This window comes from Pleurodeles waltl, chromosome 9 (assembly GCF_031143425.1).
Source record: "Pleurodeles waltl isolate 20211129_DDA chromosome 9, aPleWal1.hap1.20221129, whole genome shotgun sequence".
Lineage (NCBI taxonomy): Eukaryota > Metazoa > Chordata > Amphibia > Caudata > Salamandridae > Pleurodeles > Pleurodeles waltl.
Window position 1 is genome coordinate 425,263,841 of NC_090448.1, and position 17,361 is coordinate 425,281,201.

Consider the following 17,361-nt stretch of genomic DNA (forward strand, 5'->3'; position numbering starts at 1 on the left):
CCACCAAACTAGAAGAATTCTTCAACCTGTGGGAGAGAGAGAGAGAAGTTGAGGCCTCCAGGAGGCAGGCCCATAGCCACCGCCTGAGTTTGAGAGGGCAGGGCCTTAGTTAGGGGGAGTGGGATAAGCTTGAAAAGCCATGTAGGGTTAAGTGAGGAGCGGGGCATAAATAGCCTCTAAGCCTCCTCAGTTTACTCAGATAAAGACTTTTGAAGTGGCATTCCATTTCATAGAGAACAGTGCTTTAAATGGAAAATTAGAAGAGTAGGTACTCACTATGTAGTGATCCTCAAAAGTGCTGGTACTTTCCCATTAATGTATTGCTGAAGTGCTGAGAAGGGCTGGTACTCTCTCAGTCAAATTAAAGTAGTGCAGGTACTCAGTATCCGACAGTACCTGCCCATTTAAAGCACTGCTAGAGAGGATGCAAAACCAATAAAAAATTTCCTAAAGGTGCAGAGCCCCTGCAAACGAGCTGGAAGTATTCTCTATGTAAGGGTTTCTGGATCACCTTCTTGACACTGGGTGATATAAGCTCTTAGTATGGTAGCAAGTGAAAAGAGATGATATTCCATAACACACAGGGGCGTAGATTTGGGAGGTGGGTGCAGCACCCCCCTATTAAACTAATTTTCCAATAAATAGTTGGGTACAGATGCTTTCAGTTTGGAATGGGGCGATGTTTGCCGGATTCCAGCAGGAATCTTTACATACATTCAGACAAAAACACACCTACGCTCTCTCCCTCTCAGTTTTTAGTCATCAAAAATAGTAGTGCTGGTAATTTTACAAAATATTGAGTTTTCTCTCACTTAGTACCCCTAAGAATCTGCATTCTTCTCTTTTCTGCTGCCCCTTAGGACCCTCCCATGCACCCGGCTTTTCTTGTAATGTATTTAAACATTATATGCTATCCTGATTGTCAGAAAATCTGAAGTTCACCTCAGTCTTACTGACTAAGCAAAGCCCCTGGACACACAGTATCAGCATGAGAGTTGGAAGGCCTGTGTGCATGTCCTGGTCCTTTTGGATTTTTGTGCTGCCTGCTGAGTAATATGGTACAGGAAGATAAGCACTTACTACTCAGATCTCTCTGCAATTTGCTGCCACTGTTTTAAGTGCTAACAAACTGCTTTGCTACGGGTGTATGATGGAACAACGCATGCGCAAACCACACATGCCTGAACAATGCGGTCGGAACAACGACCGCGTTGTTTCCACACACACCTTTCCCACGCATGCCTTTGCAACGATTTTTCATTGTAAAATGCATGCCTGGTAAAGGTGTGTGTGGGAATGGCATGCATGGTTCTAGTATGCCACCTCCCTAACTGCCCTAAAAACATAACTACCCGACCGCCCCAGCTGCCCTAAACATATCTACCCACCCCACCGCCTGCCCTAAAAATATATCTACCCCACCACCCTCCCTACCAACACTACCCCACCCCTCCACCCGCCCTAAAAACACAAGTACTCCGACCCCCACCACCCACCCTAAAAACATTATTACCCTGACCCCTCCCCACCTGCCCTAAAAACAACTACCCTGACCCCCCTCCACCCGCCCTGAAAACATAACTACCCGACCCCCCACCTGCCCTAAAAACACAAGTCCCTGACCCCTCCACCTGCCCTAAAAACAATACCCCGCCCACCCACCTGCCCTGAAAACAATACCCTGCCCCCCCACCTGGCCTAAAAACAATACAAACAATACCCCTCCCACCCCACCTGCCCTAAACACTACATCCCCAACTCCTCCCGCCTTAAAAACATAACTAACCCATCCACACACACCAACCGCCCTAAAAACATAACTACCCTGAACCCCCACCTCTTAAAAAAAAAAAATAATAATAACTACACACACCCCTAAAAACTACCCCCAACCCTGCCCCAGCCCCAGCATCACTTACATGACGCATCCTTTCCCGATGCACTCTCCCTTTTTCTCTGCCTTAACCACGCATGTGTGTTTTTCAGCACATGCGTGGTTAAGGCAGAGAAAAAGGGAGTCGTCACTCCGGCAAGCATGGTGTCGCTTGCGCTGTAAACGACAGCGTTGTTTCAGACTCGTTGTTCTGGATTTTTCCCTTTTGCTTCTTATCCTTCAAACATTAATAAACTAATATACTTGAGTGCAAGACTGCAACATTATAGCAGTATATTGAGGCTCTGTAATAATTTATATCCATTTTATTGGCATTTGATTGTTTTTTTCGTTCTGTTTGACAGATGGTTAATGCACCTGCTTTTATTTTGTTTTTGGCGGACAGAGATAGGTTTGGAATTCCTGTTTGGGTAATGGCTTCTTTAGGATCTTTGCTTAAGCCAATAATAAATAGAAATTAAACATCTAAAGAATTCCTTTGTAGGTCGAGCATAGCTGTATGCAAACGCTGCTCTTCGACATGTTGTAATCCACTCTGAGCTATAACCATGCTTATCTTACACCCATCACTCATTTCCCTGTTACATGGATTATTGCACAATCGTCAAGATACCTTACTAAGGCACACTTTTTTTTTTCTTTTACTTTTTTTTCACCTCTTCGCTCGTGGCGCTATGTTGTTTCTTTGTCTTCCTTGGTTTCCGGCTTCTTGCTGTTTCTTTGTGTTGTCTGCAGTTTTTTTTTTTCCCAGTTTTATGTAGCGCAAACTCGACACAAAGGTATTGGAGCGCTTTATTTTTATATTTTTTTTGCAGTTTTATATAGCGCAAGCTTGATACAAAAGGTGTTATAGCACTTTACATGAGCACTGGTTACATTAAACAAGAAAACATTAATTTTTGGTAGCAAGGGGAGATTAAGTGATTTGCCCCAAATCGCAGGATTCTGGGCTGGCACTGAGACTCAAACTGTGTTCCCCAGCTCCAAAGTCAGCAGCTCTGGCCTTTACACCACATCTTCTTCCCTAGGGTTCATCATCTGGTGAGTGTTGGAGCAGTCTGGCAATAAATCGTTTTTTTTTTTTTTCTATAGCGCAGGGCAATACAGGTTCTGCCATTTCATAGCGCTGCAAAGCAGGTGCTATTCTTAACAAAATCACTATAATTCATTTGCATCAACCTAGCAGAGATGAAGAGGTGAAAAGGCTAATTCAGGATTGTAATTTGCGACATTCTCGTTCTGTCAAGACCTCTGCAGTGCATGCATTAAACAATGGACCTGGGTAGAACTTAACACTAGGCAATAGTACATGCTCTTGATAACCTCTAGAGGGTCACCAACCAAGCATATAGGTTAGTTCTAGGCAAGAAGATTGTAAAAGGTTTTGCCTCCCAAATGGTGAAAAAGAAGTGACTCCAGACCCAAGCACTTCGTGGCCCCAAGCTTGATAGCGAAAAACATCTACCCTTTGGATGTAAATTGTGCCTCTTCAAATACAGTTCAGTTAGCGCAAACCAGATACAAAGGTATTACAGTGCTTTACATGAGCACCTGTCACATTACACAAGAACACATTAATTTTTGGTATCAAGTGGAGCTTAAGTGACTTGCCCAGAATCACAGGATATTGAGTCTGTGCCGAGACTTGAACCATGTTCTCCCTTCTCCAAGGTCAGCAGCTCTGGCGTTTATGCCACATCCTCTCCCCTAAGTTTCTTTGTCTGTGCGTGTTGGGGCAGTCTGGGAATAACTTTATTTTTTATATAGCGCCTGGTAATGCAGGTTCTGCCATTTAATAGCGCTGCAAAGCAGGTGCCATTCTTAACAACATATAATTAATTTGCAGTTAAGCTACCTCTTCTGTTATTCTTTTTGTATACAGTCCATGTTTTTAAAAGTTAGGCTGCTATTGCCAATGTAAAGGAATAATTAATCTAAACGTTTAACACACAGAAAAATACGTCTGCCCCTTTTTCTTTGCTCCTAACTCTTTTGACCCCCTCATTCTCTGGGTCAAATGCCACGAAGGTGCCTCTTTGTGGCTTGTTTGGTGCTATAAAAGTTTAGATAAACACATAGAAAGGGTTTCATCTCTAGGGTATCACAGCCAGTCTATAGGAATGAAGGAAAAACACTCCCAAGATGGCGGCCTTGTTGTGTCCTCTCTCCTGCAGGCACAGGCCTGGGAGGGTTGCTGTGGCACCTGGCATACATCCACTACACTCCAAACCAAAACACATAGGTAAACGACATTGTCAATTACAACGCCAATAGCTCTAACTCTCACAAATGCGAGACCTATTGCATTTCAAATGCTTGTTGTCAATTGCTTTGCTTGAGTGACAGAGGGGGCTCTATTACCCCCACAAGTCCCCCACTTTTCCTCAATCAGCAGTAGGGAGTTGTGAATTTATCTTCTCTTCTGGGAATTATTCCATATTAATCACCCTCCAGGTTCAACTACAACCAACGGCCCATTTCAGAGACCCCTAACCATCAGGCATCTAGGATTCTGGTGTTGAATCATGGATCGCCTGGGTGTGAAGATTCAGAAACCATACATTTTCAGACCACAGGCCGGGGCGTAATTTTTGATCACTTATAATAGAGGTCTATGCTTCTACTTTTTAGCTTATTGTTCCATCTATCAAAGTTTCAGCAAAATCATCCTATTATTTCTTTGGGGAGTGTAGAATCAGAATATATTTCATATACACACATATCTATGGCCACAAATTATGCAAAATGGCCTTATGCAAAACTTAGATAAATTTCACAAACCGGGCAAGGGCATAGTCCTAAATGCCAAGTACAGTAACCAGCACAGCATCATGATGAGACTATAATACCTACATGGACCTGAACCAGCCAGTCGACCAAGATGGCCCTCATAGCAGCTGTAACTCTTCTTGGAACATCTGAGACCTTGAAACAGCAAGTGGCTTGTTCCTTCTGGGATAGAGAGAGACCTCAAATATTTGTAAGGTGAGAGATGAAAACCACGAGAAAATGCATTTCTGAGAAAAAAAGCAGATAAAGCAGACCAGATGCTAAAGACCCCCCACCCCCCTCCCCAAAAAAATCAACTACAGGTATCAAGTGACATCTAAACGGCGATTCTGTCATTCAGGACTAGGTCTCAAGAAATCTCAAAACCATGCAAATGAAATCGCCTTAAATAGTTACGATAAAAGTTTAAAAAGTACATTAAAAGCACATCGAATACACTCATTCGCAGTGAATGTTAAATTACTCATTAGGCCTTAGTTAGCGAGGGTTTGGGCCTAGCGGCCTGGTCTCACATTAACTGTTATCTCTAACGTGCAATGTGTGGTTTTACTGAAGGACACTAAACTGTACTTTTCCAGAAGCTAGAGATGTATGTGTGGCCGTAGTAAATTCTTTCTCATGGGACCCGACTTGCTCAAGGAGACATTCTTGCCGAATGCAACAGTGTAATTTGCAACAGGTGCAAGGCCGCCTGGACTAGGAGAAGACAAAGGAACTACTGACTGGAGCGTAAAGTGTAACTTTTCTTACCGGACATTCCACCCGTTGAACACGTCAAGCACGGGAGCCAATAGACTGCATGAGAACTGTGTTTTGTGGAAAATTCTAGTAAGGTGCGTGGAAAATTATTGGACAGAGATAATGATGCACCAAAATTGATCCAATAAGAAATTAAGGACTAGTTCGACAGTTTTGATATAACAGGATGACCGGAGAAGAAGTCAACTATTATTGGGACATTCCCCGCCATTCTTCACCATCCCTTGCCATTCTACCGAGAAATTATTATACTTTGCTGTTCTGATATCTTAACCATCCTCTATTGAATCCTTACCTGAAACTGACTTCTCCTCCTTATGAGGGAAGAGTCTATTCTTAGCTATGCCATACTGAGGCTTGTCCAATCCTATCTTTGCTGATGGCGAATCGACTGATGTCCTGAGGACGAAGACTGACGCTGATTACTGATACGTTGGAGTGGTAACTATCTGATGAAAATTGTAACTGTCTGTTTGCCTTTTCTTTCTAGGTACCAACTGCTCTTTTGCTAGAGGCCATAGTTAGATGTTTTTCCAAATTTGTGTTTGCCAAATTGTTTTGCATGAAGCCCAACGTGCTGATGCTAATTCGAAGTTAGTTAAGGAATTCACTATTATCGGATGCAAATAGACAAATGACTAAGATCTTGCTTTGTTGAATAATGTACTAATGCTAATCTGCTAAAGTTGATTCATGTTAACGTCGTGCTTCATTCTAAATTTTTATGATCTATGCTTTGATAAAAGTTTGCTCCGATTGCCAAGTTATAGTGGTTTTGACGTGCTTGTTGATGTTGAAACTAATAAATATGATTCTAGATTGTAACTAATAGGGAATTAATATCCTAACACTAACTAGATTTGTGTGGTTATTCATGACTGAAAGGTCATGGTGCGTTCGCTGTATTGATCTATATTAAATGTTATTGATTAGCTTAAATGATTTGTTATTGTGAATATTGAAGGAGTTATTGACATATTGATTGTGATGCTAAAAGGATATCTCATTCTGGGAAGTCTCCAAACGTGGTTAAAAGGTTCATTGGGCTAGACGTGTCTCCTTGTAAGTTTACTTATCAAGGTTCTGATGTGTTATCAGTTTTGGTAGCAGAGGTAATGGTTTGGCCCTTTGGGGCCCCAGGACGAAGGACCACTGTTTAAAAATTATTTTAAAGTGATGCAAATTGGAGAGATGATGTGCCCCTAAGTCCCGAATGACTTTTTCCAGAATCTCGGAGCTTGCTGAAGTGAGTTGGGTATGTTCTCGGCGTCCTAGTGATAGAGTGAGTAAAATAGGGTTTTGCGCTTGCTCAGCTTATGCATATCGCAGGTGAATTGTGAGGTTTGTGAGAATTTTAGGCCAGGTAATGTTTTAGTAGGAGTGTGCATACTTCGCAGTATGAGAGTAGGGAAGTCAGCGAACTTCATGTGAGTGTGGCGCTTTGTGCTCAAACATTGCCCATGTGGTAGTTGGTGATGTACGGACCCTGCATAGTCTAAGACTCCGGAGTATACTGATAAGTGTATGAGACACTTGGTTTATGTTGTAATTTGTGCGGTTTAATAGGTCAAACGGGCGTGGTTGACGAGTCGAGTTTGAGTCAAAGTGAGTGAATGAAAAACTTTGATGGAGATTTGGTGCACTAGAACAACCCATTGACAAGTCGAGAGTAAAATTTGCGGGTCAAATTTTGCTTGCGAGTGCGGAATCTGAGATGGAGAAAGTAGCGGCCGCGGTTAGGCAAAATCTCTGTAAAGTTCTGAAGTGATTGTGTTACCCTTTCCTGTAGTAAACCGGCAAATTTGAGTTTTATTAGTTCTTGTGTGAGCGGAGAGTTAGGAAGACAAGCCGCAAGACTTTGTCAGCCGCAGTGTGTGTGAGTGTGACGTCACTGGAGCTGCGCTGGGATAGGTCGGTTAGTGAGAAGGGTCGCGCACGCATTGGCAGCCGTCCGTGAGAGGCAATTGGTTGAGAAGGTGAGTGGAGAGAGTTCTGGGAATTAAAGTCACTTCCTGATTCGATTGTTAACAAAATAAAAGACGCAAAAATGAAGTTTTTCAAGGCTTTAAAGAGCGCTTTGAGGGGAGATGTGTACATTACTGCAAGTGTAGGGGAACCTACACCACCAGAGGATACACCAGCTTATGCCGTAATGGAGAAGAGGGGAGTCGCGGCATGTCTTTGGCTAAAGCAGTGGTGCAAAGTGACAGAGAAAGAAGGGTGTTTGGCGTTTCCGGAGCACGGAATGCTCAATATAAGGATTTTGGAAAATTTGCGGCGGGTGTTAAATGAGCTAAAGCCACCTCCGAGGCCAGCACAGTTTGAGGCACTAGCAGTTTGGGAACTGATGGCAATTCGACAACAGCAACAGAAATTTGGGAGAATGAGGAAAGCAGAAAAGACACTAGCAGAGGCTAGGTGGGATAGCGCACAGAGGGTTTGGAGGAGAGAAACAATAGACGGAGTTAGGATGTTTCCAGCAATAACTCAAGAAGGAGAAAACCAAGGGGGGAAAGCCACTTGTAAGACGGACAAGGGCTCTAGCAAAGAAAAGGAGACTAAGAAGTCCTGGGCAGAGGCTGATGACTCAGATAATGATGAGTTTCTCAATCAGTTGCTAAATGATCGACCACCGCTATATGCCCTAGATGACAATAGACCAATTACTAGTGCAGGTCCAATAAATTTGATGCAGAACAAGAGGACAACAAAAACGGTACAGGCTAATACTGTTGCAACACCAGTTCCGGTGCAGAATAGTGTCAGTGTGTCCACTGCTCCAGAGATGCAAACACAGCTCCGGCCACCACAGGTTCAGGGACTCTACCCCGAGGTCCCAGTACTAGAGACCACCACAAATTTGATGGTGCCGTCTGATCCGGCATACACGGACCAAAGCTGGTACAGACTGAGCCAACTCCACTTTGACTGCCCCAGATACAGCAACAGATGGTTCCAAATTATACTTCGGTCACAGGACCGCAGTCAGCCACGGCACAGATAATGAATCAGAATATGGGAGCTAATGCTCCACAGATTTTGGGAAATAGGCAGACACCAGCCGCCATATTTTTGCCCATTACGGTTGGTCCACCAGTACCATTGTATGCACAGGCAAAGCCTAGTGTATGCGATCAGGGAGTAATGACCCAAGAGATGACAAGAGGAGGGTTCGTAGGGAGCTCTAAAGGGTTGACTCCAGTAGAATCGACATTCGAAAGATCTAGATCTTTGTTAGACTTCAGTCCGATTGGGGTTCCTTCAGATACCATGAGACAATCAGGTTCGGGACTGCTGACTCCGCAGATCTCAAGTGCGCATGTACCGCAAACCCCGATGATGCAGGCTGGAAATATCTCCTGGCAAGGTTTAACTGCGCAATAACTGAATGAATGGTTAGACAAGTTAAACTTGCCACAGACCACTTCTGCGACAGCAGAGCAGTCGGAAAGAGAAGAGTACCTGAATTTTGTGAGGTTGGGCAGAGAGACAAATGAACTAGTTGAGGGGGGCACGGGAGTGAACAGGCGAGAGTCATACACTGAAGCAGAATTGAGGTATTTGTGCCCAAAAATAACCAAAGAAGTGGGCAGGGTGCACCAGAGGTTGGCGAACCTGGCAGATAAATATGGAATAGATTTAGAAAATACCAAACATCTGAAGAGAAGTTATAGGTTAGATTTTGAGGCCAAAGATTTTGAACACATGAGGTCTACTGGGATGAAGGCACACCTCAAAGAGATACTGCAGAGTGCACACGTTTGGTGAGCATTAGAGAAGTGGGAAGGCAGATGGGCGAAGAAAAGAGACAATAGAAGAGTGATGGCATAGAGCAGCAGGCGAAAGCCGTGCCGGATACCGGTACAATAAAGATGTTACCAATGAGAGAAACGGCCGGAGGGGTTCTTGTCCATGTACCGTGGACCAGAGGTGATATTCTGTCATTCACAAATGATTTCCCCAGGCTGAAGGAGAAGCCAATAGAGTGGTATCAACAGACCGACAGCTACGGTTTGTGAAGCTTGCAAAGTGTCTTTGGGAAGACTTGAATACCCTTTTTGAGATCATAGTTCCAGCTGATTTGTCGCTTGAGTGCAATAGGAGTGTGGATTGCCCGGCTGCAGCAACGGCAAGGGATAGAGTCACAGGAGCACCGTCTCCTGAGGTGATGAAGTACTACTATAAGGTGATTGAGTTGTTGAAACAGAGGGTATAGCCGCAAAATATTGATTGGCAAAAGATTGATCGAACAGCGCAGGAGGCCAAGGAGTCAATACATGCCTACTATGAGAGGTTGTTGAAGGCGTTCAAGCACTACAGCAGTACAGAGGTCATAGAGGCGAAGGACATGAATCACCTTGTGTTCAGATTTGTTGAAGGTTTGAGACCCGAGATTAGTCAGATGATTAAGAATAATTTGATCTGTTGGCAAGCGAAGCCGATCGACGAGGTGTTGCAGTATGCGAAATACTGTAGTGACGAAATTGAGTTGAAACAGAGAAAGTTGAAGGAGAAAGTGATGGTGATGCAAATTAAAGCAGCACAGTCAGGGTAGCAGGGAGGTGGTCTACAACAGATGGTGCAACAGCCGCAAGGAAATGGGATGTTTCAGGTGCAAGTGAGAGGCAGAGGTCGAGGAGGTTTTGCGAACCGTGGTCCAGATTTGAATACCGTAGTAGATAAAAATGATGATGTGCAGGGGATGAAGGTGATACCTTTTCATGCTTGCGGGGGCATCGGACACTGGAAGCGGGAGTGCCCGATGATGGTGCAGGAGGGTGTTGTTCAACAAAGCAATGATGTCAATGCATTCCAAAACGTTAAAGGGTCCAGGATGAGAGGTCCTAATCCGAACTTTCAGAATAGCAGGGTTTAGATGCAGGGTCTTCAACCCATGCAACAAGTGCAGATGCCACGTGTACAACCAGTGCAGGTGCAGCAAATGCAACAGCAGGTTCCTGTGGTACCTTGACAGTAAATGCAATTGCCCTTAGCACCAATGGAACAGCAACAGGTGATGCTTCCTCAACAGATCACAGGTCAAAGAATGAGTCAAAACAACACAGTACAAAAGTTCCCATTACGTGGTGAGAATGGAATAAACGATGACTGGTCGGATGAGAGTTCAGATAGTGAAGACTGAAGGCTTGCAGCATCCCTAGAAGTAGATCAGAGAGGGCCGTATGTTCAGGGAAAGGTAATGGGTCACAAGGTTTCATTCTTGGTTGACACTGGAGCTACACGCTCTACAGTTAGAAGTGCAGAGGTTCTGAAGTTGCCCCTTTCGGGATGAACAGTCAAGGTGGTAGGGGTGGCAAATCAACTTCTGACAAACCTGATCACAGATCCGGTTCAGGTTGAGCTTGGCACTTTCCAGGGGTTGCACAGGTTTGTAGTTTGTGATTCAAGTCCCGTGTCCCTACTGGGAAGAGACTTAATGTGCAAGACAAGATGTTCGATCACCTGTTCCAATGAGGGGATTAAGGTTCAGACAAACAGTGACGATGAAGGAGATGAAGGGCAGGTTTCAGAGCCTGAGACTGAGATGACAGATGAGGAGTATCCTCTGATTAACTTCTTCCCAATGTTCAGTGACTGATTTGCCATCAGATTTGCAGGGGACAGTCAAAGAGAAAGTGTGGGACTTGACAGGGAAGGAAGTAGGACTGATAAAAGGAGTGGAACCAGTCAAAGTCAGTGTGAAGCCAAATGCTGTGTTCCCCCAGGTACGCAGTACCACATGGCGCAAGATGTTCTTATAAAGGTGGCGCAACTAAGTGCAGACTTTGTAAAGCAGGGAGTTTTGAAAGAAGTGATGAGCAGTCCACGTAATTCACCAATAATGGGACTGAGCAAGCCTTGTGGGAAAGTTCGAATTGTCCAAGACTTGAGAAAAATTAATGATATAGTGGTGAAGTGTTGCCCAGTAGTGCCAAATCCAGCTGTGGTTATGTTCCAGGTTCCATGTGATGCAGAGTGGTTCAGAGTAGTAGATTTGTCTAAAGTATTCTTTTCTGTGCCTCTTCATGAGGACAGCCAATTTCTTTTCAGTTTCAAATTCCAGGATAAGGTTAACAATTGGTGTCGAATTCCTCAAGGGTTTTCGGAATCACCTTCCATAAGTTGTCCCCAAAGAAGCTGCAATATGTCAGGAAGAGGTGAAATACCTAGGTCACCAAATTGGGAAAGGGTCGAGGAAGTTGTCCAGGGAAAGAGTGACTGCCCTGTTACAGATTAATCCCCCAACGACACGGAGAGATGTTAGGATGTTCCTGGGAATGGTGGGTTACTGTCGTCAGTGGATCCCAAATTTCTCAGTCATCTCCAAGCCATTGGTGGGACAGACGGTTAAAGATGGGCCAGATGTCATAACTTTGTCAGAAAAAGAAATGAAGGTGTTTACTGAGCTAAGAGAGTGTATCTGCATGGCTCCAGCTTTAGGTATGCCTGACTACACGAAGCCTTTTGTTCTATTTTGTCATGAACGTGATGCATGTTCTTTGTCTGTCCTGACACTGGTCCATGAAGGTGTAAATCGACCAGTAGCATATTTTTCAGCTACTTTGGACCCAGTTGCAGCAGTCTTACCAGGTTGTCTGAGTGCAGTAGCAGCAGTTGGTCAAAGCCTTACACAATGTGAAGGCATAGTGATGGGACATCCTTTAACAGTCATAGTCCCACATTCAGTTGAGATCTTGCTAACCGGTACAAAAACGCAACACATGACAAATGCAAGACTGACGAAATTTGAAACGATTATATTGGGGGTCGCCAAATGTAACATTGAAAAGATGTACAGTGCTGAACCCGGCAACTTTGCTTCCAAATAAAAACACGGAAGTTGAGGATGCTGAAGATGTAGAACATGATTGTCTTGAGGTAACAGAAATGTGCACCAAACCGAGGCCTGATATTAAAGATACCCAATTGGAAGAAAATGACAAAATTATCTTTGTGGATGGATCATGCTTAAGAGACTCAGTAGGAGTACTGAGAGCTGGATACTCTGTATGTACGATCTCTGGTATCCTGGAAGCGTCTTGGCATGAGAGAGTATATTCTGCTCAATTGGCTGAATTGGTTGCCCATACTAGAGCTTGCCATGCTGCTGCCCAATTGAGAATGACTATCTATACTGATAGCAGATATGGGTTTGGAATTGTCCATGATTTTGGCCAACTATGGTCACAGAGGGGTTTCCTGACCTTTTCTGGTTCTCCAGTGAAAAATGGTGAAAGAATTAAGGAGTTGTTGCACGCGATTCAGTTACCTCATGAAATTGCCGTGGTGAAATGCAGCACTCACTTGAAATCACAAGACTTTGTTTCAATGGGAAATGGGTATGGGGATCAAGTCGCAAGGTTTTGCACATTGAACTGTATATCGTTTAAGGATCAGTGGGAATTATTACCTGAAACAGAAAATGAGACATGCACAGGTTACGCTTTAATGATGGTTGACACGTTGGAGGAATTAAGATTGTTGCAAGGACGTGCCAGCAAAGATGAGAAGCGTTCTTGGGTTAGGATGCAATGTGTACAAAGACCGGATGACTTGTGGGTTTCAGATGAAGGGAAAATGTTTTTGCCGAACAGTCTCCTATCACAGTTTGCAAGGTTTTACCATGGTCAAGCACATATTGGGAGAGATGCCATGATCAGGTTGTTCAAAATTGACTGGTTTAACCCAATCAGCCAAGCTGCAGAAGTGATCTGTCACAGGTGTATCATCTGTCAACAGATGAATGCAGGGAAAGGGAACATGGTGAATTTGAACCACATTGGGAGAGCAGGAGGTCCATTTAGCAGAATGCAATTGGATTTTATTAGGATGCCTGTGTGTGGAGGTTTGAGATACGTGTCGATGATTGTGTGTATCTTTAGTCACTGGATTGAAGCGTACCCTACACGTAGGAATGACAGTCTCACAGTAGCGAAGCTGCTGCTTAGGGCATGGATACCACGTTTCGGGTTTCCGATCTCTTTAGAATCAGATAGGGGAAGACACCAACGAGGTGGTTAAACTATTGTGTGCAGCATTGAACAGAAGTTGCCTTGCAGCTACCGCCCTGAAGCATCAGGATTAGTGGAGCAGATGAATGGTACCCTGAAGTCGAGAATGGCAAAGATGTGTTCAGCCACAGATTTGAAATGGCCTGATGCATTGCCTTTGGTGCTAATGTCAATGACAAATACACCTAACAAGAAAACAGGACTGTCTCCTCATGAAATTCTCATGGACCGAGCTATGAGACTGCCCGCAGTGCCTGAGAATGCTCTTGTGAATATCACGGATGATATGGGGTTGGACTACTGCAAGGGTCTGGCTGACATGGCCCGCTCTTTCTCTCACCAGGTGGAAGCTACCACACTGCATCGATAAATGATCCAGGTCACAACCAGAAAGCTGGTGAGTGGATTGTCATCAAGAAACACGTGAGGAAGTCGTGTTTGGAGCCACGTTGGAAGGGGCCATATCAAGTAATACTGACAACTACTACTGCTGTGAAATGTGCGGGAATTCCAAACTGGATTTATGCCAGTCATACAAAAAAGGTGAAGTGTCAAACTGATGAGGAAGTTGAGTTGTTGAAAGTACTAACAACAGAGAAGGAAGCCTCAGGGCTGGAGAGTAATCGAAGGGGCACTGAGACTGAAAGTGAGCCCGTAGAGGACGGCTTGGTCACTCCAAAAAGAGACGAAGAGACCCATAGGGGTGAAGGTGAGCCTATCTCAACTGAGGCACCAGGAGGACAGAGTCAGAAGGAGGTTCTCTCAGAAGAAGACGAATATGGACAAGAATTAGAGCCCCTGATAGACCCAGAAAGCGAAGGAGTTGAGGTGGAAGAGACTCGGAGTGTCCAGACTCCTCCGGAGCAAATTGCAGGTCCATCAAGAGAAAACACCATAGAGTCAGAGGAGGGCGAAGGGCTGCATCAGGAAAGGTCAAAGGCCAAAGAGATACTGAAAGGAGATAAGTGGCCAGAACTGCAAGTGACAAAGGGAAAAGTGGTTGCCGAAGATGCAATAGAGGAGGAGGTCGATACAACAAGGAGAGAAGATCTGAGTGAAGGAGAGTTGCAAGGTGATCGCAAGTTGAAAAGAAAGAGAGTGGCAAAGAGAAGATACACAGGTCCTGAGTGGGCGTATGCAACATCAGCTGAATGGCAACAATAATTCTTGGCGTTCTGTTTTGATCGAGAAGACCCAGGTCAGTACTTTGGTACCTGAGTCTGGCCAGAGAGAGACTGAGTGGGCATGAAAATTGAGTTAAAGAAAAATTGAGAAAGACTGATAACTTGCCGGATGTGACACTGTTAACCTGCATTGACTTTTGAAAATAGATTCTGACAAGCTCCTAACCTGAATTGACAAGGATCGTGGGAGTGAATGTGAAAGCTGTAAATCATTGCTGAAGAAAGACTTTAGCTTGCTTTAACGTTGCTGAAAAATAAAAAGGCTTTAACCATCCTCTGTTGGTTGTCGTTTGAACTAATAATACTTCACTTTCTGATTCTTTATAGATCATGGCTAACACTAGAGAGGATAATAGGGGAAGTAGGCATTGTAAGTGCTTGGGTGTTGGTTTGGGTGTTGTAAGTGCTTGGGTGTTGGTTTGGGTGTTGTGTGTGTGTGATACTCATCATAGTTGTGATTGTGGGTATGTCATTAGTGGATAAGAGTGGAACTAACAATGCTACAATTCCTGAGGCTGCCACCGCACAAACATCTTGGGCGAGGTTTGAGCAAAGCACAAATTATTTGATGAGGGAGCGAATGCTGAAGGGGAACTATCGACTAATGTTTTCTATTGCTTGCTGAGTGAGTATGTTGACACTATGGATGCAAAAGATTGTTATGTGCGTACAAAAATTCCTGTTTCGATGCAAGAGGGAGTTACCCATCATAGTTTACCTCTAACATATGGGATAAGCTGTAGTCTGTTACTAACAAGATTCTATAGCCAGGAAGAGATTCAATATTTTTATTCAAATCATGACCTTGTTTTCTTCTGTGCCTATCATAGAGGATTTGAGTAGTGTAGCTAAATACTATAGCATACAATTAGTGAAGGGGTTCTGTGAGGCGACATTAACAATTAGTATATCTTATGCACACCGCAATAATTTGACATGTTTGCTTACACCTAAATCAAATCAAATCATTAACATTTATAAAGCGCGCTACTCACCCGTGCGGGTCTCAAGGCGCTAGGGGAAAAGGGGGGGGGGTTACTGCTGCTCGAATAGCCAGGTTTTTAGGAGTCTCTGGAAAGCGGAGTGGTCCTGAGGCTGGTGGGGAGGGAGTTCCAGGTCTTGGCCGCCAGGAAGGAGAAAGATCTCCCACCCGCCGTGGAGCGGCAGATGCGAGGGACGGCAGCGAGTGTGAGACCAGAGGAACGGAGGAGGCGGGTGGGGACGTAGAATCTGAGGCGTCGGTTGAGGTATTCCGGTCCCTTGTTGTGGAGGGCTTTGTGTGCGTGGGTGAGAAGTCGAAAGGTGATCCTTTTGCTGACTGGGAGCCAATGCAGGTGTCTCAGGTGTGCGGAGATGTGGCTGTTGCAGGGTATGTCGAGGATGAGGCGTACCGATGCGTTTTGAATGCGTTGCAGGCGATTTTGGAGTTTGGCTGTGGTCCCGGTGTACAGGGTGTTGCCGTAGTCCAGGCGGCTCGTGACGAGGGCGTGGGTCACGGTTTTACTCGTGTCAGCGGGGATCCAGCGGAAGATCTTGCGGAGCATGCGGAGGGTGAGGAAGCAGGCGGAGGACACAGCGTTGACTTGCTTGGTCATGGTGAGAAGAGGGTCCAAGATGAAGCCAAGGTTGCGGGCGTGGTCTGTGGGGGTCGGTGCGGTGCCGAGGGCCACCAGGAGTCGTCCCAGGCGGACGGGGTGTTGCCGAGGATGAGGACTTCCGTTTTTTCAGAGTTCAGCTTTAGGCGGCTGAGCCTCATCCAATCTGCGACGTCCTTCATACCCTCTTGTAGGTTGGTCTTGGCGCTGGCGGGGTCCTTGGTGAGGGAGAGTATAAGTTGGGTGTCGTCGGCGTAGGAGGTGATGATGATGTCGTTCTTGCGGACGATGTTGGCGAGGGGGCTCATGTAGACATTGAAGAGTGTCGGGCTGAGCGATGAGCCTTGAGGTACGCCGCAGATGATCTCAGTGGGTTCTGAGCGAAACGGAGGGAGGTAAACTCTTTGGGAACGGTTTGAGAGGAAGGAGGCGATCCAGTCCAGGGCCTGGCCTTGGATCCCGGTGGAGCGGAGGCGGGTGATTAGGGTGCGGTGACAGACGGTGTCGAAGGCAGCCGAGAGGTCGAGGAGAATGAGGGCGACTGTTTCACCGTTGTCCATCAGGGTTCTGCTGTCGTCAGTGACTGAGATGATGGCGGTTTCCGTGCTGTGGTTGGTTCGGAATCCGGTTTGTAAAGGGTCGAGCAGGTTGTTGTTTTCCAGGAAGGTGGTCAGCTGTTTGTTGACAGTCTTCTCTATTACCTTGGCTGGGAAAGGCAGAAGAGAGATGGGGCGGAAGTTTTTCAGGTCGCTCGGGTCAGCCGTAGGTTTCTTTAGTAGGGCGTTGACTTTGGCGTGTTTCCAGCATTCGGGGAAGGTAGCAGAAGAAAAAGAAGAGTTGATGACGGTCTGGAGGTGCGGGGCGATGATGTTGTCGGCTTTGTTAAAGATGAAGTGAGGGCAGTGGTCCGAAGGGGCGCCGGAGTGGATAGAGTTCATGATGGATTTGGTTTCTTCAGTGTTGATGTGGGTCCAGTTGTTGAGGGTAATGGCCGGGGGTGCGGGATCGGTGGTGTTATGTTGGGTCTGTTGTCCGAAGCTGTCGTGGAGGTCGCTGATCTTGCGATGGAAGAAAGTGGCGAGGGATTCGCACAAATCCTGTGAGGGCGTGACGGCGTTGGCGAACTC

The 17,361-nt window shown here is 45.4% G+C and overlaps 1 protein-coding gene across 1 annotated transcript in view; it reads right to left on the reverse strand.

Annotated features, from left to right (window-relative positions):
* Positions 1-17,361, reverse strand: part of CCNP (cyclin P) — a 213,625-nt gene that overhangs the window by 126,093 nt on the left and 70,171 nt on the right. Inside the window, exon 5 of the mRNA XM_069205970.1 lies at positions 4,748-4,846. Within this exon, the coding sequence (XP_069062071.1) occupies positions 4,748-4,846 (99 nt within the window). The remainder of the gene's footprint in view (positions 1-4,747; positions 4,847-17,361) is intronic.